Raw genomic sequence first — 25,737 nt, forward strand, 5'->3', positions numbered from 1 at the left:
TACAAAAAAAAAAAAAAAAAAAAACAAATATTTATTCCAACATCAATACTAAATTTACACAAAACATTTCCTTTTCAAATTTGCATTCAGCTCCTTCGTTTTTCTTTATTTACAAAACCGAGACACACATTATTCTAAATCCCAACACCAACCCCAATCTACATTAAAAATAAATAAATAAAAAGGAAAAAAGGAAAAGTTAATTAATTAATTAATTACATGCTAATTGATCCCTAAATGAAGAAATTTCCTCAAAAACCGGAAGCCTCTTGGACCTAAATGGGCCTCGTTCATGGACCAATTGCTCAAGCCCATTAAGCAAATCGCCATCAATACTGAGGCCCAATAGCTCGATGGAATCGGGCAGCGATTGTCTCGACCTAATTTGGGTCAGCAAATCTCCTGCCCGTTTTTGGGCTTTGATCTCATCAGAGCCCGGAATTCTGCCTTGCTGGACTTGTTGGAGAACCGAAATGGCCTCATTGAGGCGGCCCTGTTTCATCAAACAAAGGCCCAAATTGCATGCTTTGTTGGCGTCTGGATCGATAATTTGGGCCTTTTTGTACACTGCCTCCGCCATCATGTAATTGGGCTTTTGCATGTAGGCCCACCCCAGATTCCCCTGTTCACAAATTCAGGCCCATTTGATAGGCCAGAAAATTGTAATTTACACTTTTTTTTGGGGTATATTTTAGAAATTTTGAGAATTTAGTGTTTATTTGGGGCTAAATTTATAAAAATTGATTTTTAAAGTTTCAATAATACCCCTAATTAAAATAAATTAAAAAAATACTCTTAAACTTTTTTAAAATCTTCAAAAATGCCCGGTTTAAAAGTTAAATAAAATGTGATACTAATTTTTAAAATTCATAAGTTGAAATTAAATAAATAAATAAAAAGTTTAAGGGTATTAATGTAAATTTGAAAGTTAATTATGGTTATTTTGAAATTTTAACTGATTGAGGTTATTTTGTAATTATGGTTAATTATGGGGTGAAATTGGAAGAAGATAAAAGGAAAGGGGAAAGAGAAGTACCAATAATCTAGAGGTTTCTTGTTTGACAGAAACCTGAAATTTCTTGCCATGAGAACGAGCTGTTCTTGTGGGCTTTCCATTAAAAGCTTCTCCTTCATATATCTTTCTTAGTTTTCTCTTCAGCATCTCAATTTGTTCTTCTATTCTTCCACATTTCTATTCAACAAAATTAATTAACAAACTAATTAATAAAAATTCTCGACTCTCGATAACTTCCGCATTTCTACATTACGGGTGTTCAACTGATCCGAGAACCCGCCTAAAATGTTGGGTTTGGTCGAATTTTCCGAAACTCAAAAACTCAAGTCGGTTTATGGGTTGACATTTTTTAGGTTCAAGTCAACCTGACTAACTCGAACCTCCAAATCCAAAACATAAACGTCAGGTTGAGTTAAACTTTCTTTTTTCGGTTTGGGTTTGGTCGAATTTTTTGAAAATTAGAAAATCATGTCGGTTCACGCGTTGACATTTTTTTGGTTCAGGTCAATTTGACTAACTTTGACTACCTAACCCAAACCATAAACGTTGGGTTGGGTTATATTTTTGTTAGTTTGGGTTGGGTTGACTTTTTGAAAAACCAAAACTTAGGTCGATTCGTAGGTTGACACTTTTTTGGTTCACGTCAATCTGACTAACTTGAACTACCTAACCCAAACCATAAATGTTGAGTTGGATTAGATTTTTTTTTTAGGTTGGGTTGGGTCGAATTTTAGTAAAACAAAAAACTCAGGACTGTTCGTGGGTTGACATTTTTTAGTTCAAGTCAACCCAATTAACTCAGACTATCCAACCCAGACCATAAACAATGAGCTGGGTTAGATTTTTTTTTTCAGTTTGGGTTGGGTCGAATTTTTATAAAACCAAAAACTCACGGCCGTTCGTGAGTTGACATTTTCTTAGTTTAGGTCAACCTGACTAACTCGGACTACCCAATCCGAACTAAACATTGGGTTGAGTAAGATTTTTTTTTTCAAGATTTGGGTTGGGTCGAATTTTCAAACAAAAAACTCAAGTCAGTTCATGGGTTGACATTTTTTTAGTTCAAGTCAACCCGACTAACTCGGACTACCCAGCCCAAACTATAAACATTGGGTTGAGTAAGATTTTTCTTTTCGATTTGGGTTGGGGTCGAATTTTCGAAAAACCAAAAACTCAGATCTGTTAGCAGGTTGACATTTTTTAGGTTCAAGTTCATCCGACCCATCCGAAAATAGGATTACAACTCATCTCTACCCTACTTCTATGATTATTATGAAAAATTCCGGTCTATTCGGATTGCTCTGGTTACGAATTTAGCCAACGAATCTTATAATTTAGAGATGAAATAGACACGAACCTTAAACAAATCGATAAGAACGTTATCGAGCGATTGTTGGGAGTGTTTGGAGCAGAGAAATCTGTAGGTTTGGAGGATATGAATGGCTTCTTCAGCTCTATCAATTTGCTTCATAACCACAGCCATGTCTTTTAGAGCACTTTCAACTCTGTCTCCTGCATTTATTGCTTCCCAAAATAATGAAATTGCACTCTCTGGATCCTTCTCTATCAACTGAACAAATTCACAAACAATAATCTAAATTTTTTAAAATAATTTAAAATTTATTGTAATATTCTACAAAATAGTATCATAAATATTTAATTTTTTAATTTAAATATTACTCTTAAATTTATCTATTTATTTATTTTTAAATATTTAATTAAATTTTGTAACTCAATTTTATTAAAAAAAAAATTATATTCTAAATATTAACTTAAAAATTATTATAAAATTTAAAAAATAAAATAAATATACGTGTCATCAAAATTTATATTTTAAAATTAACAATAAATTTTGGTCTTGAATGAACCAACCTAACCAAATTATTTTGGTCATGTTTCAACCAATGAACCAATGTATTTGAACCCAACCCAATCTAACCTAAATCATACGGGTTAGTTGAGTTCAACCAATGAACCAATTTATTTGGACCAACCTATTTGAACCCAACCCAATCTAACCTAAATCATACGGGTTGCGTTGGGTTGGGTTGGGTTGGGTTGGGTTGGGTTGGGTTGAGTTGAGTTGAGTTGATCAAGTTTTTCGAGTCATCAGATTTTTCTAACACCTCACTACTTTTATGCAAAAATTTTATAATTTAGAAACACGGCCATCGATCTAAATGTCAAAAGTTCAAGTTTTGCACCCGACCCAGAAAAATAAAAACTCCAATCTATCTCGTTTGAAAAATTTTGTTCGAAAGAGAAAAAGAACTACATTACATTGAAACTTGGGAGAACAGAGTACAAAGCAACCAACCAATTGAAATTGAGAGAGAGCTCGAGCTAACTCGAGCATAACTTTTACTAGGAATCTTGAAGGTCGACGGTTCGATTATTTTCGACCCAACAGCTACCGAACGAAACGAAAGCAAACAAAGGGGATAGAGATTTACCTGAGCATATTTTGCTCTAACATAAGGAGTATCACCAGGTGGAACCTTATGAATGACATGAAAAAGTTCATCTTTTGAGCTCTTTTGCTCTCTCTCTCCTAATTTCTCTCTCTCTCCTAATTTCTCTCTCTCTAAAGCCATTCTCTCTCCTCTTCTTCTTCTTCAAAGCTTTTATTCCTTTGGAAATGGAAAGCCCTTATAAAGCAAACGATGAAGACAACACCCAAAAGGGCTAAAAGGTCCCCTAAGCAATGAAGAAGGTCGCTCTTCCGTCTACATTCAACCAACCCTTTATCTCTCTCTCTCTCATCCCGTGCCATGTCGATTGCCACGTCTTTTACGATTGAATCTCGATCGTCGATTTCTTGTAAACACACACCTTGTTGTAGATGTATGGATAAGAATTTTCTCGTGTTTTGTACTATGTCGATCCGTTTATCTATTGTTGTACTATTTTGTCTCGATGCTATTTTAATGATTGTTGGTTCAGTCTAACAATCCGCTACATTGTTCTTGTAAGAATTTTAGGGGAGTATATCAGTTGGGTTTAGAAAATCTTTTGAATCAGCCTTAAATTTTGGGTTGATTGGGTTGGTGACCCGAGCAACTTGAATAGAGTTCACAACCCAACTCGATCAATCTCTTTATTTTCGGGTTGGGTTGCTCGGTGGTTCATTTTTAAAAAATTCATACTTATCCACACAATATATATTATATTAATAACTAAAATCTCATAAAACTCAAATATCAAACATTCATAAGTCAAAACGTATCACTAACATCGGTTTCAAACGTCAAATATTCTTAATTTTCATTAGAATTGAGTTATAACTCTATCTTTCGGTTGACCCGATAAAGAAAAAAAGTCAACTTGCAAACCGACCCAAATTTTTTGGTTTTCAAAAAATTCAACCCAACTCAAATTAAAGAAAAAAAAATCTAATTTAGCCCATCTTTTATGGTTCAGGTTGGGTAGTCCAAATTGGTCGGATTTTTGGGTCGTGTTCGTATGAACACCTCTGCCGTTTCTTTGATGATATCTCAATACGTTCAATAACTTCACTTGTTTTATATTGGGTTGTTTAGCCGTGCGAAATTTGTTCTTCTCTTCAATTTCCTTGCGTTGAACTTTCAGCCACGTTGCTCAAGGATATTAACGTAAATACTAATTATCGAGAATTTCAATAACTATATTTTAGATTTACTTGTAATTATCGGCGTTGGTACAACTAGCGGTGCTTGTACATATGAAATTTGTTCGATCTTAAATAAAAACGAAATTAATATCCTCTAACTTGGTAGTAACATTAATGAAACTTTTAATTAGGGAAGAAATAATGATTATTTGTTCTTAAACAAAGTTTGGAATGGATGAGAGAGAAAGACAACATAGTAAAAAGAAAACAAAATATCTTAAGAATTGAAAACTGTCTCAAATTTGTATTATTTATTTATTTATTCGTAGTAGTGACGGTACGGAATGAATATGGCCGTTATTACGGTCACATTCATACATAGAAAATAATTAAGCCTCGAAAATTACGAATTTGTCCCCATTATAATTTTTAAGATGCTAAGAAAACAGTCCACCATGTCACCAACAAAGCTTTTTTGTTTTGTTTTTTTTTTTCTTAATTTTTTTTTTAAAAATGAAAATTTAATTTTTTTTCATAAACAAATACAATGAATCTGGACATCGGACCATAAACAAAATTCATATGCTAATTTTTATTTAAATCAAAATTGTTATAATATATATACACAATGGTATTAGAGCCAGACATGGGACGATGTGCCAGTCTTCTCACTGTTCCCCAAAGGGATAGACTGCCAATAAGGACGCTGGCCCCCAAATGGGGTGGATTTGGGAGCAGTCCCACATCGATTGGAGGAAGGAAAGAGTGCAAGCGAGGACGCTGGCCCCAAAGGGGAGTGAATTGTGATGTCCCACATTGGTTGAAGAGGAGAACAAACCACCGTGTACAAGGGTGTGGAAACTTTCTCCTTGCAGACGCGTTTTAAAGCCTTGAGGGGAAGCCCGAAAGCAAAAGCCCAAATAGTACAATATCCGCTAGCGGTGGATCTGGCCATTACAAATAGTATTATATATATATATATATATATATATATATATATATATATATATAGACTTTTTATTATTGGATAATAAGTTTAAATCAAAATTATTTCTATGATTAAAGACAATATATCGATTCTAGATTATAAATTATGTGAAATTATATTTTTTGAACAAAAACAACCTATGGGGGTAAAAGCAAATTACAGTGGATACACGCATAACATGAACAAAAACAACCTTGCCTACCACGATATCAAAGGCAAAAAAGAAGAAATTACTGCTCAACAACGCCGTAAGAAGCGAAATTACCACGCTATTAAAAACAGTAAATTCTGATAAAAAGCATCTCACTGGCAAAGGCAAGGCATTTTAGCTCAAGAAAAGAGAACAGTGAAAAGAGTAACTTTTTTTTTTTAACTAAACCTGGTTTCTACTGCCACCATTGTCCCTTGTTTGTCCGTCTATCTGACCCCGACCTCGACCTCGACCATAACCCCTCCCCCCTCTGCCTCTATCATAGCCAGTTCCTGAAAGGAATGCGATTGATTCGAACAAACTCAACCCATGATTATTTTCAACATGTTCAAGATTTTGGTTAAACCAAGAAATACTTAAAGAGTCAAACTCGAAAACATTTGATCTCGTTTTCTTAAGAAATCCATAAATACAGATCACATTCCAAGAGATTAAACAACTAGGTGGTACAGAACATGGACAAAATGTGCAAAATGACAGTTAGTTAGATTAGATTCTAAACAAGATAAGAAATTTGAGAACGAAACTTACCACGATATGTCCAACCTCGGCCTCGCCCACCACCTCTACTCCAATTCGAGTACCCACCATTATCTATGTGTCAAAATCGAAACTAAAAATTAGGCCGTGCTCAAGATCTAGCATGATCAAAACTGAAAGAGGGAAAACTTATCTACCTTGATAGTTGCCTTGGTAGCCGCCAGGGCCACCACCTTGGTAGCCACCAGATCCACCTTGATAGTGGCCATATCCGCCTTGGTAATGGCCATATCCGCCTTGGTAATGGCCATATCCGCCCTGGTAGTTGCCATATCCCCCTTGGTAGTTTCCATATCCACCTCTGCCCCAACCACGCCCTCTCCCTCCACCTCGACCTCGACCTCGGCTTTGACCATATGGATCTGCCAAAATTATAGAAAGGACCATAATCTAACAGTTAATAGTATGATCTCCACTCAAATTTATTTGTAGTTTTTCCAAACACATCAACTGTGACCTCCCCAATGAATTAGAATTAATTGGGTGCTACCTATCTCTGAGGGGAAAATATTTGTAGCTTGTGATTATCTTATGAAATTATGTTATTCTCGAGTAACATCAACTGCACTGTTTCTTAAAGCTCTAGGAGCAATAAAACCCAGTAGCTTTTCAGGACGGCATATGCCTTCTTGAAAAGGTGAGGCACTAGAACTGCGCCTAGTGTCACAATCACGCTTCTTCTGGACTTTCGAAGTAATTGTGCAGCATTTACTCTCGCCCTTCAGTAAGTCAATTAGCTCTAAACTTGGATTGTCTATTTCGTAGCCTCGACCTCCTATTCTTGGAAAACAATTTTAATAAATGGGGTTAGAGAGAGTTTTGAAAAATATTTTAAAAAGCTTTTTAAGTAAATGTTATTCTCTAGCCAGCCCAACAACATTGATAGCATATAACCCGAATTGGAAGATTCAACAATTAGTCGTATACTACGCTAGAATGAAAGACATGCAATGAAAGGTAAAAGGTTTGGAATGGGCATGCACTCATAGGAAGCACGCAATGAACAAGCATAACCGTGACATATAACACCTGGGAGGGCTTTCAAAGACACTGATCAGGTGATTCCTTTCTTTTAGATTCCCACTCAGTATCTCAAACCCACAGCTAACATCTAGTCTACCTTAACATCCCAAAGCCCCAATTCACTTGTAATAGAACACTTGGTTTCTTTACTAATTGGAATGATGTAACAAAATCCCAAGAATTCTTAATTTTCCTGATTCTGTTTCAGGTATTTTATTTATGTATTTGTGTTGCTACACTATAAAATAGGGTCGAAGATATCACATTCTCTACATCTTCACGCTGTAACAGTACATTTTATCTTTCAGAAAAAAGGATCACCTTCGTTAACAGCATTGTAATAAGGACGAGATTGTCTGGGCTGTTGTTGTTGCTGCTGCTTATATTGTTGCTTTGGCTGCTCCACAAATTGTGGAGCTTGATACCTACAAATAGTAACACTTTTCATCTCGAAACATTCGTAATAAGAGACTTGCGTGTAAAAACTGGAAAGCAGCTCAGATTAGACTTTCACATCTTACCCAGGAGAATCTTTATTTAGTTCTCGATTTGACAGGGTAATTGATATCATTGAGACGTGTCGAGTCATCTCCACACTGCATCATATGTCAGACATTATTACTTAAATATCTGCAGAAGAGTATGCTAAAGCTACATGCCCACAGCAATAATAGTAAGAAAATCTGCAATTGCAAACTAAAGAGTACCAATCCAAACAACGCTAAGTCGTGACTATGAGCATAAAGAAACCAACCAGCAGTAATTGCATAGGACGTCATCAGGCAATTAACAGAGATTTTTAGAGATTAAAACTTACGGTACAAGACCTTCTTCAATAGGCTCCCATACATCAATTATGCTTACTGAGCTGATGGAAGTTTCTTGATGCAATTGTGGAGTTCTCTTCTGTTTCAGAATGAAACTGGCATGTTAATTATAAAATAAGTTACACATGCACAGTTGCAGAATGTAAAGGACTCAAACCTTTAAAATTTCTGCAATGGAAACTGTTTTACTGATTGCCTGCCCCATGGCTTTCAACACTATCTCTCTAACACGTTTGTCCTATAAAAAGTGAAAACGTGATATATTAAACCAAAATAGAACAGATTCATTCTCAGCCGACAGTAAGCACATGCTTAGAAACATGAATAAACAAGGGAGAAAAAACCTTTTTATTAGAGAGAGAGAGAGAGAATTTATAAATAGGCTATTAGGAACCACGATTTTCTAACATAAAAAATCCACATTTTATACTAAACCGACACTCGAAAGCCATACCACTGGGAACTTTTTACCCTCTAACTCAAACTCAGCATGCTTGATGGTGGACTTGGTCTTGCTGTCAAACACTATACAAAGCCTCTCTCATCACTCAAATCAGCATTCTCCTCTTCCTCTCTCTCCTGAAAAGGGAGGATGTTTGCACTATCTCTCCCAAGCTCTCTTCCTCTCTTAATCGATTTAATGTTCTCTTGAGAAGTGGGCTGTCTCTCTCGTTTGTTTTAAGCAATTTTTTTTATTGAAAATGATAGTTATCTGTTATGTTTCTATTTGTTTGAAAACCAAAAGTTGAAAGACTGGCTTGAATCATTCTCTAAATTTGGTTTGCATAAATAGGCTTGGCACTAGCGGGTGTTAGCCCAGATGACAATCCCAGCCACTAGTTTAGTAATCCAATACACAAATGAATAGTTAATTTTTTTACCTTTTTTTATAAGAAACCAAGCTTTCATTATAGGGATATACAAGGGCGAACAAAAAACAAGCCCACAAACAATAGGGCAGATCCACAGGGAGACATTAAGCCTAATCGTAATCCAAAAGTTCTCCCCAAATCACTCCACTCCACGAAAAATTCTACTATTTCTCTCAAGTCTCAAGTCAAATGCCCTACAACAGAGCAAAAAATAAGACTGCCAAAGAACCCTTTCTTTTCATGACAAGAAGGATTCAAGAACACATCCTCAAACATCGAACAACAACCTCGATTACGAGCAAGAAAAAGTCCAAGGGTCAAGTAAAGTAAATGGTCAAGTTCCTCACCCCATCTTCTACAAATGACACACTATTGAGGCCACAACACCATGGAGGAAAGCCTTTGGATACAGTCTTCAGTATACACTCTCCCATGCAAAACTTTCCAGATAAAAAAAAAAGAATCCTAAAAAAACACAGTGGATCCTTGAAGGGGAGAAGGTATACAAAGAATCCTAAAAAAAGAACTCCTGCAAATGCCCTCAGAGGACTTCGAAAGCCAAGATCTGGAATTCATTCTCTCCAAATGAATGACTAGTTGAGCTATGCTCAAGTTAGCCAGCATGATTAGAAATAAGGAAATAATCGATCTACTAATTGAATAGATAACAAAAACTTGATCCCATGAATAACATCAATAATTATCTTCTTCAAATAAAAAAATAGTACGAACAAGTTGAAAAAAACCCGTGAGCCAAGAATAAGGAAATGACAATTTGGCCATGATCATTGTATTAGCATAATGAATAGATCTGGTAGTACATTGTAAACCATAAACTCTAGTGCACTTGATTCTTTTTATAAGAAAGAGAAGTACGTAGCTGTATCTTGATGGTAAATTTATATATTAAAAAATGTGTACAAATAGTAGAAACCTGAGCCAAACATCACGTCAACATAATACAGTAACACCAAGCTCCACATGATCACTGCATTAGCGTAATTACTCGATCTGAGAATACAAGATAAACTATAAAGCATAAATTCAACCGTATCTTTATTCTTTTCATATGGTAAAGTGAAAAAATATCGATATAACTAGAATTCACGATAGGCTAGAAGAAAAAGCTACAAGGAATGTAGACAATCAACAGAACAGATTACATTTCACGAGCTATCGCATGTTAAGAAGTACCATAGCTCGTGCATTAAGCTTACAGACGCTTCCACATACAATGCATACACGGCAGAGTATCAGCCAGCGAGCAACTATTCCTCAAAATTCGCAAGTACAAGAAACGAAATCAATATACCAGAAAGTGTACCAAATCAATAAATGTCGGCTAGCATTAAGAAAAAATAACCAAAACCAAGACAATCTTCTAATAGTCCAGTGCATCCACAAACCTAACGTCATAAGATAGATTCATTGTTCAAAAAACAACAGACGCAACGTATAAACAGAAAGATTAAGACGAACACACCAAAAAGAAAAAATGAAATGAGATACAATAGCTGATGTAAACAATATCAAAAACAGTGAAATGATACCTGAAGTAGAGTAGAAGCATAAGTGATGTAGTTTCGAATAGCGCCTTGACTTGTGATGCGGATTTCATTTTCGTTTATCGGCGATTCAGGTTTAGGCTTCTCCACCTTCTGGTACCTATCCATGGCGGTTCTTCAGCAAGGCGGGAAGCGAGAGAGGGAAGAGGAAGACGAAGAAGAAGAAGACAGAAACCCTAACGGGAAAGAGGAGAAAGCTTGACAGTGAAGTGCTTGAGAGTGTGGTTCTGAGCTAAAGGAAAGAGGAAGGGGAAAGGAGACTAAAAGCCTAAAACCTCAGTAACTTATATATTCTTCGACTTGTCTTTTAAACTAAATACCAAATGGGTTTAATAATTAGTTGGTTGTCTGATTTTTTAAAAAAAATTGTTTTTAAATTTTAAATATAAAAAAGATTCACCGGTCAGACTACATCATGCATCGATTATAAAATTCAAATATTATTAATTTTTATAATAATCTTAAAAATAATGTAGGATGAGATTAAGCTGTAACCATGTTTTCAGCTTTGGTGGGGTTGACCTGAGTAAAAATGTCAACCCAAAAACTGCTCAAAGATTCAAAAAATCTGTAACTATGTTTTCAGCTTTGGTGGAGTTGACCTGAGTAAAAATGTCAACCCAAAAACTACTCAAATTTTTTATTTTTCAAAAATTCAAAAAATCTAACCCAACTTAATCTTTATGTTTCGGGTTGGGTAGTGTCGAGTTATCGATTCATTTGAACATCCCTAATTTAAATTTCAAAATATATTTTTATAATTAAATTATGAATTTGAATCCGTAAAAAAAACCCTAACTAATAAGTCCAAAGTAGAAGCAAACCACGAGTTGATCAAGCCCTAGATCGGCCACCCCTAGTGGCGTACTAGCATTGAGCCGGTTGGTCGGAACTCTTTCGAATCTTGATCTAGGTCAGGAATATAGTTGACTAGCTTAAAGCCTATTAGTTGAACCTTCCCGTAGAAAGAGTTTTTTTGTAGTACATACAATAATACACAAAGTGATGATTCGAAACTCTGACCTTTTAATTGAAAGTATGTTTTATATTTGTTCTTGAAAGAACTCGAAACAAGAAACTCGATTCTGTTGTTGAAGACTTTTCTAAAAAACTTGCCAAACCGAGAGATACTCATCCTAAGATGCCATTTTGAACTCGATATCGACCTGCAAAATCCCGAAAAAAAACTCGGCCTTTCTAGAAGGGAACGTAGACGTAAAGCTCAGTTAAGATGTTATTTCAGATACGTGTTTTACATAGCTATATGAAGCCTTTTTACATACAAAATCCTATGGTTTTGCATAGAATCTACGGCTCTTATATTGCAGGCAGATCAAACAGTTGATGAAGCCATTACAGATCATCTGTCTTCCTTCTCCTTCATAGCTCTAACACAACAACTGTTCATTGAAGGCATGGAAGGAAAGTGAAGTCAGTTCCTGATGTGTTTTGTTTTGTAAGAAAAATGGGGATTAGAATCTTACATTCAGAATCTGTAGTGATCCAGCTTCCTTTTCTTGGATAATAGTGATTCATTTCATGAATGGCCGTGGAATCCAGTGTAATGGAACAGTTTTTGAAGGAGGACGCCCCCGAAACCGTCGTGTAGGCTGAGGAAATGGAGGAGCAGCTTTCGGCTTCCCATCTGAAACTGATCTTGGGGGAGTCGTTACTCGCTCGATCATCGTCCATGCTTGCGTTAAGAGTTCCCCGGTTTCGCATTCGTGAAACCTGAAAAAGTTGGTATAATAATAAGCAAGTTACTCTAGCTTTTGAGCCTGTTTGGAACGACTTTCCAAATGCTCGGTTCCATAAAATTCAGTGAATTTTAAGGCATTCACTCAGCGAGGTCCTAAGCTGATTGATATTTGATACAATTTACATTCCGGGTTATATAAGCCAAACTAATCCTTGGACCCAAGGATATATGAGATCCCATATCGGTTGAGGAGGAGAACGAAACATTCTTTATGAGGATGTGAAAATCTCTCTCTATCAGACGTGTTTTAAAAACTTTGAGGAGAAGCCCGAAAGGAAAAGTCCAAAGAGGACAATATCTGCTAGTAATAGCCTTGGGCCATTACAAATAGTATCAGAGTCTGACACCGAACAACGTGCTAGCAAAGAGGTTGAGCCCCAAAGGAGGTGGACATGAGATCGTGTGCCAGCATGAACGTTGGACCCCGAAGGGGGTGGATTAGGGGTCCCACATGGAATTGATTGATGTTGATACAATTTACATTCCAGGTTCCATAAGCCAAACTAATCCTTAGACCCCAAGAGATGTGTGAGATCCCATGTCGATTGAGAAGGAGAATGAAATATTCTTTATAAGGGTGTATAATCCTCTTCCTACTAGATACATTATAAAAACCTTGAGGAGAAGCCGGAAAGGGAAAGCCCAAAGAGGACAATATCTGTTAGTCAGGCCTTGAGCTGTTACAAATGATATCAAAGTCGGACACCGAGCGATGTGCCAGCAAGGAAGCTAAGCCCCAAAGAGAGCAGACACGAGGTAGTGTCAGCATGAATGTTGGGGATGGATTGGGGGGGTCCCACGTCGATTAGGGAAGGGAGTGTCAACGAGGACGCTGAGCCCCAAAGGGGGTGGATTATGAGATCCCACATCGATCGGGGAGGAGAATGAAACAATTTTTATAAGGGTCTGGAAATCTCTCCCTAGCAAACACATTTTAAAAACCTTGAGGGGAAGTCCAAAAAGAGAAAGCCCAAATATGACAATATCTGCTAGCAGTAGCCTTAGGCCATTACAAATGGTATCAAACCTAGACACCGGACGATGTGCCAGTGAGGAGGCTAAGCCCGAAGGGAGTGGACACGAAGCGGTGTGCCAACACAAATGCTGGGGGTGGATTGGAGAGTCCCACATCGATTGGGGAAGGGAGTGTCAGTGAGGACATTGGACCCTGAGATCTCACATCGGTTGGGAAAGAGAACAAAACATTTTTTTTACAAGGGTCTGTAAGCCTCTCCCTAACAGACGCGTTTTAAAAACCTTGAGAAAAAACTTGAAAGGGAAAGTCCAAAGAGGATAATATCTACTAGCGGTGGGCTTGAGCCGTTACGTTACACGATATCAAAGTATATAAAGAATACATGATTCAACCCAATAGACTAAGTAATAGAAATATTGATGTCTAACAAGGAAAAGGCAATTAAGAAGTAAAGAAAATCACCTTGCCAGAGATGAACTTCCCTCCTTTTTCTGATCTAGAAGCCATAGCCCATCTCAAAAGTTCCTTCACTCTTGATTTCGCTTTGGTTTTACTCTCCCCATTGGCCACAACTTTCTTTACACCCTTACTGCCGCATTGTTCTACAAGAGTGGCATCAGTTATCGGCAACACCTTGGTGCCGGCATGAACAGAACAAGAATCTACCTTTTGACCAATATCTTCCTTTTTCATCTTATGGATCCAATACTGATGCATATTATCCAAGCCGCCCTGAGTCGTTCTAGGCCTCTTAATATTAATGGTACTATAAAAGCAGGACTTGGCAATATCCTTCCTACACAACAAAGCAAATGACTTCAATCTCTTTAGATCAAATCTCCTTCCTTCAAATCCCTTTGATCCTTGAGAGCCCCCACAATGATTAGAAACAGAAACCACTATCTCCTTTGATCTAGAACTTCCTTTATCTGGCAAAAGAAGGAATCGAAGTCACTCAGACATTTTATCAAACAGGTACTGTGCATTCTTTTTCTCTTACCGCAACTCGTTTCCTTCTTCTTTGTGGAATCCTTTTCATTAGTTTCCTTGAAAACCCATTGAAGAACTTGCTATAATTCATAAAAAAAAAAAAACAGATACCCATTAAGATTTAACAGAAGAAAACACAAATTTTCTCAGAGACTTTCACGAACAAAGGTGTTTGAAAGGCTTACCTGCATGGCTAGAATTGGTAGGGCAAGGCTTGTTTAAAAGGGGCTGTGCACATGTCGAAGAAAAATGACAAAGTTTGGGTCAATGGGAAAGCGCTTAGAGAGATCTGTCTGGGCTGTCCCTTTGCTGAAGATTCCCTGTCTTCACTGTGAAAGGCCGAGAGAGTTTTGGAATGAGAATCTAAGGAAGATGCCATTTATAAAGATTGTTACCATGTGGTGGGAGTTGGGACAATTTTGGGACACGTGGCAGTTGTTTTGGCCACACACTTGGATGGATATGGATCATTGATTTGGATTGGTCCCAAGAATATGGGGCAATGGCTTTTAAGTACACTATGATTCATATCTTTGGGAAAGAGTGAAAGTAAAAACTTGCATTGGAGTGAGTTTAGGAGATGAAGAGATTTTTGTTGCAATGAAAACGACCCTTTGGCCCCTCGTTTTTTGAAGGGTTTAGAAGGAGAATGTTCTAGAATATGTTTTACGAACCATAATTTATGAGGACGATAATAAATTAAATTTGTAGTTTACGGAATAAAATAATAAAATGTCTTATGTCGGTGAAGATGCTCAGATTGTTCTGAATATAAATTCTGAAACTTATGTGGTAGGAATGGGACATAAACCGAAATTGGTGGGAGAAATGGTGGGGAGACAAAGTTTGGATTTCAGACAAAATTGTAATTTAAAATTAATACATATATATATATTTCCTCTTACTAATTCTTACAAAAATTGATGATGTGGTCCATGGAGTCGGGAATGTTGGTTCGATGATGTTACGTCCCTATCACATAATAGTTTGAGTGTTTGAAGACAATACGAAAGGGCTTAAAAGGCGATAAACTTTTGACTATTTTTTATTTTTTTTAATTAAAAAAAAAAACCAATATTAAAAAAATTTAAATTTTATCGAAAAAAATAAAGCAATAATTGGCGTATATTTATTTAAAATAATAATTTTGAGTTTAAAATATAAGAAAAAAAAATCAAATTTTGTTTGGGATGTTGACCCATGTTTACACGTGGTAGCTTCCCATACCTTTACTTCAAAGGTCTGCTAAATAAACCAAGTTAGCTTACGTGGCACTTTGTCCTCCATTTTCCTGATTTCATGTTGACGTGGCATTTGTCTAGTGGTCTGTTAACAGATGGGGACAAGAAGTCCATTCTCTTAATTAATGCACCCTTTCTTTGTCTCATATTTATGGCCACGTCAGTAATATAATTCTCAAGTTACCATTTTGGTCATATCAAAAGATGGAGACTAATGTTTAAATTGTTGAGGGCATTTTGGTCATTTCACATGGGTAAAAACGAATTACAATAATAACAATAAACTGATTGCTCTCTTTAAGCTAAATGCAAAGACATGGAACCAAAATACAATGCTGAAAAGAAAAAGAAGACACTGCCTAAAAGCGCTGGAAATTGTGAAAAAAACTGAATTTCAAGCTACCAAAACAAATATGTGATAATTCATCCCACTGGCCAAGGCAAGTGTTTAAGCTCAAGTAAGAGGTAGGAAGAACGAACGAGTCGGGTGCGGTTTGATTCACCTAAGCCTGGTTTCCCCCGCCGCCCCCCCTTGTGCGACCACCCATTCGCCCCCGTCCACGGCTATAACCTCTACCTCCTCCTCTGCCTCTTTCGTATCCAGCTCCTGCGGGAGGAAAATAGTTGCTTGAAACACCTTGTTCCAAACATTACATGATCAGGAGTCTAAAGAGCTACTACGATACACGGCCTAAATTACTAGTTACGACGTTGAAGTAAATAAGTCGATGCATTTCAAGACTCGATCAGGTTGCATTCGTAAGGACAGACTTAGGCTTTTAGTTTTGTGATGCATGGAGAAATTTGAGAAAGAAGCTTACCACGGTAGGCCCAGCCTCTACTCCGCCCACCTCCTCGTCCCCAATTCGAGTATCCACCATTATCTACGATGAAGAAAGCTCACAAGAACTAAAATTCGTAATCCCGAATAATATAATGCAGCACAGTGAACCATTTAAAGCATACTTCTATCTGAAAAAATTTATAGTTCCATATTCACCTTGATAATAGCCAGGACCACCTTGGTAGTTGTCAGAACCACCTTGGTAGTGGCCGTAGCCACCTTGGTAGTGGCCATATCCACCTTGGTAGTTGCCGTATCCACCTTGATAGTTCCCATATCCACCTCTTCCCCAACCACGCCCTCTCCCTCTACCACGCCCTCTGCCTTGGCCATATGGATCTGCAAAAGTACCAGAGATGTGTCAAAGCCCGTACGAGGTAAGAGTTCCATAATCCAATAATTAATTGTTGTCGAAATCACCTTCATTAACAGCATTGTGATAAACACGAGGTTGTCTGGGTGGTGGTTGTTGGGGCGGCTGCTGCTGCTGCTGCTGCTGGTTGTTATATTGTTGCTTTGGCTGTTCCACAAAGTGTGGAGCTTGATACCTACAAATAAAAGTTATCTCATCGTCATACACACGGAAGAAACCCAAGCATGAAATATGCAAGAAAGATGGTTAAAATCCCCCTTTTTATGCCAAATTGTTACGCTTCCAAAACAACTTACCCCGGAGAATTCTTATTTAGCTCTCGATTGGACAGGGTAATTGAAATCATTGAGACGTGACGAGTCATCTCCACCCTGTGTGACATGGGAAGTTATTTCTTGCACATCTAAAGCACTAAGCTACATAGTACAATAATGCAACAAAATTGCGAACGATGCATACCGAACGAGTGCAAATCAACTAAAACCCAAGCAAGCTCTCAACTCTTTATTATAAATTTATACTCGAATGCATAATTAAGAAAACTTACGGTACAAGACCCTCTTCAATGGGTTCCCATACATCAGTTATACTAACTGAGCTGATGGCTGTTTCTTGATGTAACCGTGATATTCTCTTCTGTTTCGGGGAGACGCATAGTGAATCAATTATATAATAAACAGTATTCACACTCAAAAGCACACATATTCTAAAGGAAACAAACCTTTAAAATTTCTGCAATAGCCACTGCTTTACTGATTGCCTGTCCCATTGCTTTCAAGACGATGTCTCGGACACGTTTTTCCTGAATAAGTACCAAGGAAAACAATATTCTATGTAACAAAAATTTTCGGATAACAAAAATACTATAGACAATTTATCAAACAACATACTCAAAAGCAAAAGCTACTTAAAAATAACAAGAAGAAGGTGCATCATGGCATTTAAACCATAAATAGAGAAGAGCAGAGGTCATCTACCTCTAGAACAGATGACAATGGGACATCAAAGGAGCTGACACATTATAAACTAAACTAAATTTAAAAGTAACTTTCATGATGCTTAAACTTTAAACATAGAGCTTCGGGACTAATGTTCTTGTTACTTCTCTGCAGAGGTCTAGTTCAAGGAGTTCTGTAATTAGTCTCCTTCCTTTATATTCAGTCTCAATCAGAAATCCACGTCGGATCGCAGCGAGACGATCCATAGATGGGAAGGGAGCATGACAGCACATCAAAAAAAGAAATAGACTCCCACAAGCACACGCGAAACGACGAAGTCTTGATTAGGGTGGATGAGCTTACATCAAGACCCTAACTTAGATCAGTTCCATCATTTTCTTTGCTGAATCACCTACTAAAAGGCAAGGCATCCGTTTCTCTCCCTTTCCTGCTAGGATTGAAAATCCTGTGTGTGTTCAATATCTCCTTGGGATCCTTCAGTATGCTTCATCCTTATTCATTCAAATATTCGATCCTTATAAAAACAGCATGCACATCCAGTGAAACTAATTGAGCTATAAAGTTCTTCCAAATATCGAATCATCCACTGAAAAATCAGACTAGATATCATTTGATACTTGATGAAGTTCTTCCAAATATCTACGAGAGTTGCCAAATTACATACCAATACAATCACACAAGCAAACGAAGAAATAGCGAATCATCCACTGACAAATACATCGAGAACTAAAAAGAAAAACCCTAACAGTCCAAATCGATTGACACCGAGACTGTTCCAAATTAAAAACGAAAGAACAAAGTTCATAAATACGAACCAAATCCTAAACAACAGACGCAACATTGCCACAAAAAACGGGAAAATCGGCATGCGGAACTCCAAAAAGCAGAAGGAAATTGTAGAGTGCAATCGGAAGATGGAAATGAAGGAGAAATGAGATTGAATGAGGAGAAAATATACCTGAAGCAGCGTAGAAGCATAGGTGATGTAGTTTCGAATGGCGCCTTGAGTAGTGATTCGGATCTCATTTTCGCTGATAGGTAATTCAGGTTTGGGCTTCTCGACCTTCTGGTATCTGTCCATGGCGTCGTGCTTGTGAGGGAGAGAGACGATGATGAGACAATCAGAAACCCTAGCGGGCAACAGAGGAGTTGTTCACTGTATCTCTTGAGAAGAACCTAAAACCTCTCAGAGGAAGGTTTTCTCTTCTTTACGAAAGATTTAAAATCATTTTTTTTAATTTTAAAATATTTTTTTTAATACTTTGTCACAAAATAATAATAATAATAAATAATAAATTTCAAAAATATCAATTATCTTTCAACATATTTAAAAAATACCCCATCTTTCAATATAATCATTAAATACTTTTAATTTTTAAAAAAAAAACATTAAAAAAAAAACACCTTTAAAACATTTTTTTTTTAACTAAAAAACGTTTTTAAACTTTTATTAAAAAATTCATACCTTGCCAATAATAATTTTTAAATTTTTTTTTATGAAAATTAAGGAGGTTAATACTATTTTTTAAATATAATATTAACGATAAAAATATTTTTTAATTTTTTAAAAAAATTAGAGTGTTTTAATAAAATATTTTAGAATTTACGAGTATTTCTTAAACACTCTACAAAATAAAAGAATTTTTTTGGAGAGGATATTATTAAAATTTTTAAAAATTTAAATATATTTTTAAAATAAAATATGAAATTTATGAATATTTTTATTAATTTAGTTTTGAAAATTTAATTTACCTATTTAAATTTATAAATTAAAAACTATTAAATATATAATGGAATTTTATGACTAATAAATATTAATTTTTTTAAACGGTTTATATGCATAGAATATAAAATTAAAAATTAAAAAGTTTTAAAAATTTGAGATTAAATTTGTAATTTAATAAAATTTATAATTATTTTTTTGCTTACATCATCTTCCAAAAATAATTGAGTTTAACGAGTATTAAATAATTATTTTAAAAAAAATCGTGTATTAAATGAAAACTTTTGACCAAATCAGTCGAGATTAAATTTGAGAGTAATTAAAATTTACAAAGGTCTCAAAGTGAATTCGGCAATTATAATCACGTGTTTTCGTTATAATCATATGATAAGGTAAGTATATTTTGATCGAGACAATAAAACGACAATTTGGCCCAAACCTCAATTCAAAGGCCCGAAAAACCAACATAATCCTAAACGTAACAAAATTAGGCCCAAAATCGAAAGTCCAACCCTAACGAATTAGTGTTGAAACCAACAAAACTCGAGTTCGAACCCACCCAATACTCGTAAACTCTACTTAGAGAAGTCATGTGTGTGAAAAAAAAAATCAATAATATTTTTTTTGTAACTTTATTTAATTTATATTTTAAATTAAATTATAAACATAATCTCGTCTACTATTTCAAACTCAAACTTATACGTGTAATTTTATATTATTTTCAATTATTTAATAATATATACTCTACTATGAAAATTAAAAAATGTGCTCATAAAAATTAATTTTATTTTCAAAATTAAACCCGTTAAATTAATAATACTTTCAAAAGTTTTAATAATACTCTCAAATTTTTAGAAAAATATTTAATCTTAAGGTTAATATTTTTAATCCCTTTATTTCAAAAACACTTTGAATTTTTAAAAATATTAAAAAATAACTTTGAGTTTTAAAAAAAATTATTAATATTTTAAACTTATAGTAAAAATATGTTCAAATTTTTTCAAAAAATTCAAAAATACCATTATCGTTAATACGCGTTTACAAAATACTTATAAATTTTAATTAAAAAAAATTAATATAATTTATGAGACGTGGATAGAAGATTTTCGTCCAGAGTAATAATTTTTTAATTTTTTTTTATGAAAGTAAAGAGCGTTAATACCACTTTTAAAATTTTATGAGTATTATTAAACATAATAAGAAGCAACGACATTTAAATTTTTTTTTAATATTTTTGAGTTGATATTTTTATTTCAAACAAATATTAATAATAATAATAATAATATATATATATATATATTTTTTAAGTTTAAAATATTATTAAAAATTTTGAAATTTAAAAATTATTTTTTAGAATTAATTTAGTACGGGAGAAATTTTTTAGTCTGACTATTAAGCTTTCGCTTCGCTCATGGCTCGTCGAAGGGAATAAGAAATCGCGCCTCTTCGCACTTCACGGACACTTCGCGGCTTCAACTCGTAGGCTTTCTGAAAAACCTTTAATCCATGGCTAACAATCCTTCGCAGCTACTGCCCTCAGGTTCGCTTCTGCTTCTCCTTCGCTTAATTTCTCATTTCCCCCTCCTATTTCGCCGGAAATGAACTCTTATTTACTGCGTTTCTTGGTGGGGATTTGCAGAGTTAATCGACCGATGTATAGGGTCTAAAATATGGGTCATTATGAAGGGCGACAAAGAGCTTGTTGGTACTCTTAAAGGATTTGATGTTTATGTCAACATGGTTCTTGAAGATGTTACTGAATAGTAAGTGCCTCTACAAGATCTAGACTCATATTTCTTTGGTCTGTTCTTGTGGATTGTCTTTGTATTTTGCATAAATTGTTCTGCTTCAATCTGTAATGTTTGTTCGCTTTATTTTATTAAGTGTTTCTGTCTGTGTTTAAGGGATTGAATGTTAGGAATCTCGACTCTCCACCGAGCATAAGCTCTTGTGGCTTTGGTTTTGGTTTTCCTAAAATGTCTTGTACCAATGGAGATAGTGTTCGTTCCTTACTTATAAACCCATGATCTTCCTCTTAATTAGCCAACATGAGACTACTCCTTTCAATAATCCTCCCCTCGAGCAAAGTACACCATATAACCTCCCTTGAGGCCTATGGAGCCCTCGAATAACCTCTCCTTAATCGAGGCTCGACTTTTTCTCTTGAACCCTCGAATAAAGTACACGCTTTGTTCCACACTTGAGTCACTTTTGACTACACCTTTGAGGCTCACAACTTATTTGTTTGATATTTGAGGATTTTATTCACATGGTTAAGTTGAGGACATGACTCTGATACCATGTTAGGAATCACGACTCTCCATAATGGTATGATATTGTCCATTTTGAACATAAGCTCCCGTGGTTTTGCTTTTGGTTTCCCTAAAAGGCCTCATACTAATGGAGATAATGATAGTTACTTATAAACCCACGTTCTTCCTCTTAATTAGCCAATGTGGAGGGCTTGGATCTTGGACTGCATTAAAATGGTCGAGTACTATATTCTAATTCATGGTAGGCCTAGTGGATGATCCGAGCTACGAGAGGCCTTAGATGTCACAATCGCCCTTTTCTTGGCAGCGGATTTGGCGATTGTGCGGCACTCACTCTTAGCACTGAGTGAGTCAAGCCAATTTAGGATCACGTCGCCTACGGTCAGGCAACGTATGCTCAAGTCTCTGGCATTGATTTGAGAAGAAGGTTTTAGAAAGCAAGGGTAGAGAGAGTTTGAAAGCAAGGTTGAGAGAGATTGAAAACGGTGTTATATGACATACAAGCAAAAGGCAACAACAACGGCTTAAATAACATATAACTTTTCAGGTAGGGAGAATTTAACAACTAGTCGCATCCATCTATAGTACATTTTGAGGCGATTCAGGTTTGACGAGCTTGGACGTGATTTTGCCAAGCGGTCATACAAAATCAGGTGGAGGAGTTGACAACTAGTCACACTCCCCTATAGTACATTCTGGAGTATTTCATGTCTACCGACATGATTCTGCCAAAACGTCATACACTTAAAAAAAGTATGAAGGAAATTATACCTCATGAAAGCAGTAAAGGAAAGCGATAAAGTGATACAAGGCAAAGGTTTCGGCATGTGACGGACATGCAACCATGGGCTACACGCCTTGGACAAGCATGACCTTGACATGTCTTAGGCATGACAATCCCTTGTCTCCCATCTCTCTTCCTGCTTGTGGTGGATACTCTTAGCCGGATTGTCGGTCCTGTCATTTTCTGCCGGATTGTCCGTCCTGTCGTTTTCTGCCAAATTATGCGTATAAACTGTGGTCTAGGTAAGGTGGGAATGTGGGTTGTGAGATTGGGTCTTTCTTCTCATCCTACTTAGGTCTGCCTCTCGGCCATAATCTGAAATCTCTTCCCTTTTGGAGTTTCTTCTCATCCTACTTAGGTCTGCCTCTCGGCCATAATCTGAAATCTCTTCCCTTTTGGAGTCCTGTTATTGAGTGAGTACAAGATTTGCTAATTGGAAGAGAAGCTTTTTTCTTGAAGAGTGATCAGCATTAGAGTCCAAGCCCACGTCTAGCAGATATTATCTTCTTTGAGCTTTTCCTTTCGGGCTTCCCCTCAAGTGTTTTAAAATGCGTATGCTAGGGAGAGGTTTCCACACTTTTATAAAGAATGCTTTGTTCTCCTCCCTAACCGATGTGGGGATCTCACAAGCTCGGTCTTGAATAGAATTCCTATTTATTTCTTTTCTCTTTTGGGTCGGTTTGTAATATGCTAGAGAAGCTCATGAGAGATTTTTTTTTTTCTTTTTGTGGGATGGGGTTGATGAAGGCAAAATGTGCGCTTGGTGAGTTGGCATACGATGGGAAAGTTAGTGAATGTGAGATCCCACATTGGTTGGAGAGGGAAACGAAGCATTTCATACAAGGGTGTGGAAACCTCTCCTTAGTAGACTTCAGAACTGTGAGGCTGATGGTGATACATAACGGGCCAAAACAGACAATATTTGCTAGAAGTAGGCTTAGAACAAAGGTTTGTTGGCTCAATGGCTTTGGCACCGAGCCCCTCGAGTCTACTAGTAGACTCTTTGACGTAGGATTATAGTGAGTCAACGTAGTCCTAATCCATTTGAGTGGATGTCAGGTCGGGTCAAAGACACTTGGAAATACCTTTCTAGTGAGCTCCCTTCTTTAAAAATATGGAGGCTAAGCCTCTACACCTTAATGAGAAGAGTAGTATGAATTTGCCCCATTCTTTAAACATATAAAGGTTTAAGTTGTAATAATTTGAAATATTACTACTTAGCGACGATCTTAATAAAAATCGAGGCTTCCGCTCCGCCTCTTCAAGAGGAAAAGACTTGAGGCCACCTTTAGCTTTTTTAAACATCGTCTTCGGCTAGATTCAGTTCTTTGTGTGGTAGTGTAACGACTCATGCCCAATGTTTAAAATTTGGATTTGACACTTGATGGCCCGAAATTCTCCTACAACATGACCACGTACCTATTTGCCTTGAATCACTTCTAAAAGGGAAAACTATCCTCACATACCAACACGAGTTCTTTTAACATGCTTTGTCTCACTCATATGCTTCCTTGGAAAATTTTCAACAGGTCACTCAACATAAGAATGCTCCGAACCAAACACAGTTAACTTTGAAGTTTCTATGATTGAGCCAATCTATGGAAGAGTTAACACTTTAGATGGACTTACGAGAAAGATGTCTACTTTACTTGAGCCCTTTTGTTGGAGTGGTCACAAGTTCATCATCTTTGCAAGTTTCTTCTTAAAAAAAAAAAAAAAAAAAAATTGCTTTATTCTATCACAGGTGGCTCCACAAAGCCTACGGCTAAATTATTATTAACCGACACACGACCCATTCAAGGAGAGTACCCGTAGATGAAGCTAATTGTTAGGATCGGACAACAATGCACATAATCGATCTAGATGAATACAAAGAATATGAAAGAGAAAATGCAAGGAGGAATATTGGTTAAATGTTTATATTGATGACTTCAGATATGTACACCAAGAGATAATACGAACAATACAGAAAGTACATCTTCAAAACACTGTCTAAGGGATATATATATATATATAGTTTCAATTTATTATATATTGCTTTACGAGATATAACTACCTACTATATATAAATATCTACCATATATTTCTCTACCTGCTTTTTACCATGTCTATAGGCTTCATATCCCAACACTAATATCACCATTGTTGAGTTTCATTTCTGTTCTACCGATCAAAATCTAGTGGTAGCTCTTTTCGGCCTGAGAACGTCTTTTTATGCTCGTCGCGTGAGTTGTTGCCTTTGTATGAACCTAAAGACTCTTTGTTTTTTGCAACTACTATATGGTTTTAACTCTCTCTATATTACATTGTAGTGAGATCACTGCTGAGGGGAGACGGATAACAAAGTTGGATCAGATTCTACTCAATGGGAACAACATTGCTATTGTAAGTGACAATCACTGGTTTTAATGTTTACTTGCCCTTGTTTTGGAAAGCCACAAATTTGTGGACGAGTTCCTAAACCAATGAACAATGGTTGTGTAAGGGCCTAGCTTCATGATGGCCTTAATAATGATAGCGAGTTCATGAAGGGAACCATATTTGTTCGTCCCAACGTTTACATAGTCGAGTCATATTCATATGCCTTCTATATTAAGGAAGTTGTTGTTTTGTGAGATTAGTTGACACGTGATTAAGTGATAAGTTGGTATGAGTCGATATTCATGTAAACTCACTCGAGAAACAGATAGATAGAATACTCGGGATATATATTGTAGAGTCAAGTAGTTGTCCATAATACTCGGGCCAAGTTGGTCTAGTTGTCTTTTGAGCATTAGTCAACGTGCATGTAAACACTTCTATGCAAACGAGCAGTTCTTATCAATGTATGATTGCTGAAACATCTGTTGTTTGTATGCAGCTCGTTCCCGGTGGATCGCCCGACGCAGAATAGGTGTGGAATATGAGTAGCATATTGTTTTGGTTGACAAACTTTGCACCATTGTTATGAGTAACATTTAGTTTTCTTTCGATGTAGAACGAAGCTGGTGACAACTTTCATGTATTTGATTCCTTCATCTTCATTGCTTCCTACAGAAATCTATTGGCTCATTTCTAAGTGCATTTGACTGTGTTTGGTAATGTGCTGAAGTAAATACTTATGTAGATTTTTAAAACATGGTTAGAGATTGAACCTTTGCTCTTTGCTTTTATGACGTGATCGTAAAGCTTCTTGAGACCTGCGA

The 25,737-nt window shown here is 36.2% G+C and overlaps 4 protein-coding genes across 8 annotated transcripts; 1 reads left to right on the forward strand and 3 right to left on the reverse strand.

Moving 5' to 3' along the window:
• Positions 1 to 11: 11 nt before the first annotated feature.
• Positions 12 to 3,647, reverse strand: LOC111463995 (protein SULFUR DEFICIENCY-INDUCED 1-like). 2 transcript variants are annotated; one of them, XM_023108037.1, is made up of 4 exons: positions 3,469 to 3,647; positions 2,373 to 2,585; positions 1,037 to 1,192; positions 12 to 622 (listed from the first exon to the last, which is right to left on the reverse strand). In XM_023108037.1, the coding sequence occupies exons 1-4, from the start codon at positions 3,607 to 3,609 to the stop codon at positions 212 to 214; spliced, it is 921 nt and encodes a 306-aa protein (XP_022963805.1). In that variant the 5' UTR covers positions 3,610 to 3,647; the 3' UTR covers positions 12 to 211. The 2 variants fall into 2 exon arrangements, with proteins under 2 accessions (XP_022963805.1, XP_022963806.1); XM_023108038.1 differs by lacking the exon at positions 1,037 to 1,192.
• A 2,091-nt stretch (positions 3,648 to 5,738) lies between these two features.
• LOC111463892 (protein FAM98A) lies at positions 5,739 to 18,992 on the reverse strand. Of its 4 annotated transcripts, none has more exons than XM_023107842.1 (8): positions 18,731 to 18,992; positions 17,535 to 17,615; positions 17,361 to 17,449; positions 17,110 to 17,184; positions 16,861 to 16,988; positions 6,481 to 6,705; positions 6,335 to 6,397; positions 5,739 to 6,075 (listed from the first exon to the last, which is right to left on the reverse strand). In XM_023107842.1, exons 1-8 carry the CDS (start codon positions 18,851 to 18,853, stop codon positions 5,966 to 5,968), a joined length of 894 nt encoding a protein of 297 aa, XP_022963610.1. In that variant the 5' UTR covers positions 18,854 to 18,992; the 3' UTR covers positions 5,739 to 5,965. The 4 variants fall into 4 exon arrangements, with proteins under 4 accessions (XP_022963610.1, XP_022963612.1, XP_022963613.1 ...); XM_023107844.1 differs by lacking the exons at positions 16,861 to 16,988; positions 17,110 to 17,184; positions 17,361 to 17,449; positions 17,535 to 17,615; positions 18,731 to 18,992 and adding exons at positions 7,688 to 7,791; positions 7,888 to 7,962; positions 8,184 to 8,272; positions 8,351 to 8,431; positions 10,616 to 10,910; XM_023107845.1 differs by lacking the exons at positions 5,739 to 6,075; positions 6,335 to 6,397; positions 6,481 to 6,705 and adding exons at positions 15,809 to 16,203; positions 16,418 to 16,480; positions 16,597 to 16,779.
• Positions 11,800 to 14,716, reverse strand: LOC111463893. The gene is made up of 5 exons (XM_023107846.1): positions 14,541 to 14,716; positions 14,366 to 14,435; positions 13,828 to 14,294; positions 12,115 to 12,361; positions 11,800 to 12,030 (listed from the first exon to the last, which is right to left on the reverse strand). The coding sequence occupies exons 1-5, from the start codon at positions 14,544 to 14,546 to the stop codon at positions 12,011 to 12,013; spliced, it is 810 nt and encodes a 269-aa protein (XP_022963614.1). The 5' UTR covers positions 14,547 to 14,716; the 3' UTR covers positions 11,800 to 12,010.
• Positions 18,993 to 20,861: 1,869 nt separating the features above from the next.
• On the forward strand, positions 20,862 to 25,628 carry LOC111463894 (sm-like protein LSM5). Its single transcript, XM_023107847.1, has 4 exons — positions 20,862 to 21,035; positions 21,135 to 21,258; positions 24,865 to 24,937; positions 25,413 to 25,628. The coding sequence occupies exons 1-4, from the start codon at positions 21,002 to 21,004 to the stop codon at positions 25,443 to 25,445; spliced, it is 264 nt and encodes an 87-aa protein (XP_022963615.1). The 5' UTR covers positions 20,862 to 21,001; the 3' UTR covers positions 25,446 to 25,628.
• Positions 25,629 to 25,737: the final 109 nt, after the last annotated feature.

The sequence above is a fragment of the Cucurbita moschata genome, unplaced genomic scaffold (genome assembly GCF_002738365.1).
Source record: "Cucurbita moschata cultivar Rifu unplaced genomic scaffold, Cmos_1.0 Cmo_Scf00029, whole genome shotgun sequence".
Classification (NCBI taxonomy): domain Eukaryota; kingdom Viridiplantae; phylum Streptophyta; class Magnoliopsida; order Cucurbitales; family Cucurbitaceae; genus Cucurbita; species Cucurbita moschata.

What these genes read in the sequence shown, in the direction of transcription:
- LOC111463995 (XM_023108037.1), bottom strand. Translation starts at nt 3,609, where the DNA reads ATGGCTTTAGAGAGAGAGAAATTAGGAGAGAGAGAGAAATTAGGAGAG. An exon ending in TTAGAGCAAAATATGCTCAG is followed by an intron (nt 2,586 to 3,468) that starts GTAAATCTCTAT and finishes GAATTTGTTCAG; the next exon opens with TTGATAGAGAAGGATCCAGA. An exon ending in AAGAAACCTCTAGATTATTG is followed by an intron (nt 623 to 1,036) that starts GTACTTCTCTTT and finishes ATTTGTGAACAG; the next exon opens with GGGAATCTGGGGTGGGCCTA.
- LOC111463893 (XM_023107846.1), bottom strand. An exon ending in GAAGAAGGAAACGAGTTGCG is followed by an intron (nt 14,295 to 14,365) that starts GTAAGAGAAAAA and finishes TTCTTTTGCCAG; the next exon opens with ATAAAGGAAGTTCTAGATCA. An exon ending in GGAAGTTCATCTCTGGCAAG is followed by an intron (nt 12,362 to 13,827) that starts GTGATTTTCTTT and finishes CAACTTTTTCAG; the next exon opens with GTTTCACGAATGCGAAACCG.
- LOC111463892 (XM_023107842.1), bottom strand. Translation starts at nt 18,853, where the DNA reads ATGGACAGATACCAGAAGGTCGAGAAGCCCAAACCTGAATTACCTATC. An exon ending in ATGCTTCTACGCTGCTTCAG is followed by an intron (nt 17,616 to 18,730) that starts GTATATTTTCTC and finishes GTACTTATTCAG; the next exon opens with GAAAAACGTGTCCGAGACAT. An exon ending in CCGAGGTTGGACATATCGTG is followed by an intron (nt 6,076 to 6,334) that starts GTAAGTTTCGTT and finishes CATTCCTTTCAG; the next exon opens with GAACTGGCTATGATAGAGGC.
- LOC111463894 (XM_023107847.1), top strand. Translation starts at nt 21,002, where the DNA reads ATGGCTAACAATCCTTCGCAGCTACTGCCCTCAG. An exon ending in TTCGCAGCTACTGCCCTCAG is followed by an intron (nt 21,036 to 21,134) that starts GTTCGCTTCTGC and finishes GGGGATTTGCAG; the next exon opens with AGTTAATCGACCGATGTATA. An exon ending in CTTGAAGATGTTACTGAATA is followed by an intron (nt 21,259 to 24,864) that starts GTAAGTGCCTCT and finishes ATTACATTGTAG; the next exon opens with TGAGATCACTGCTGAGGGGA.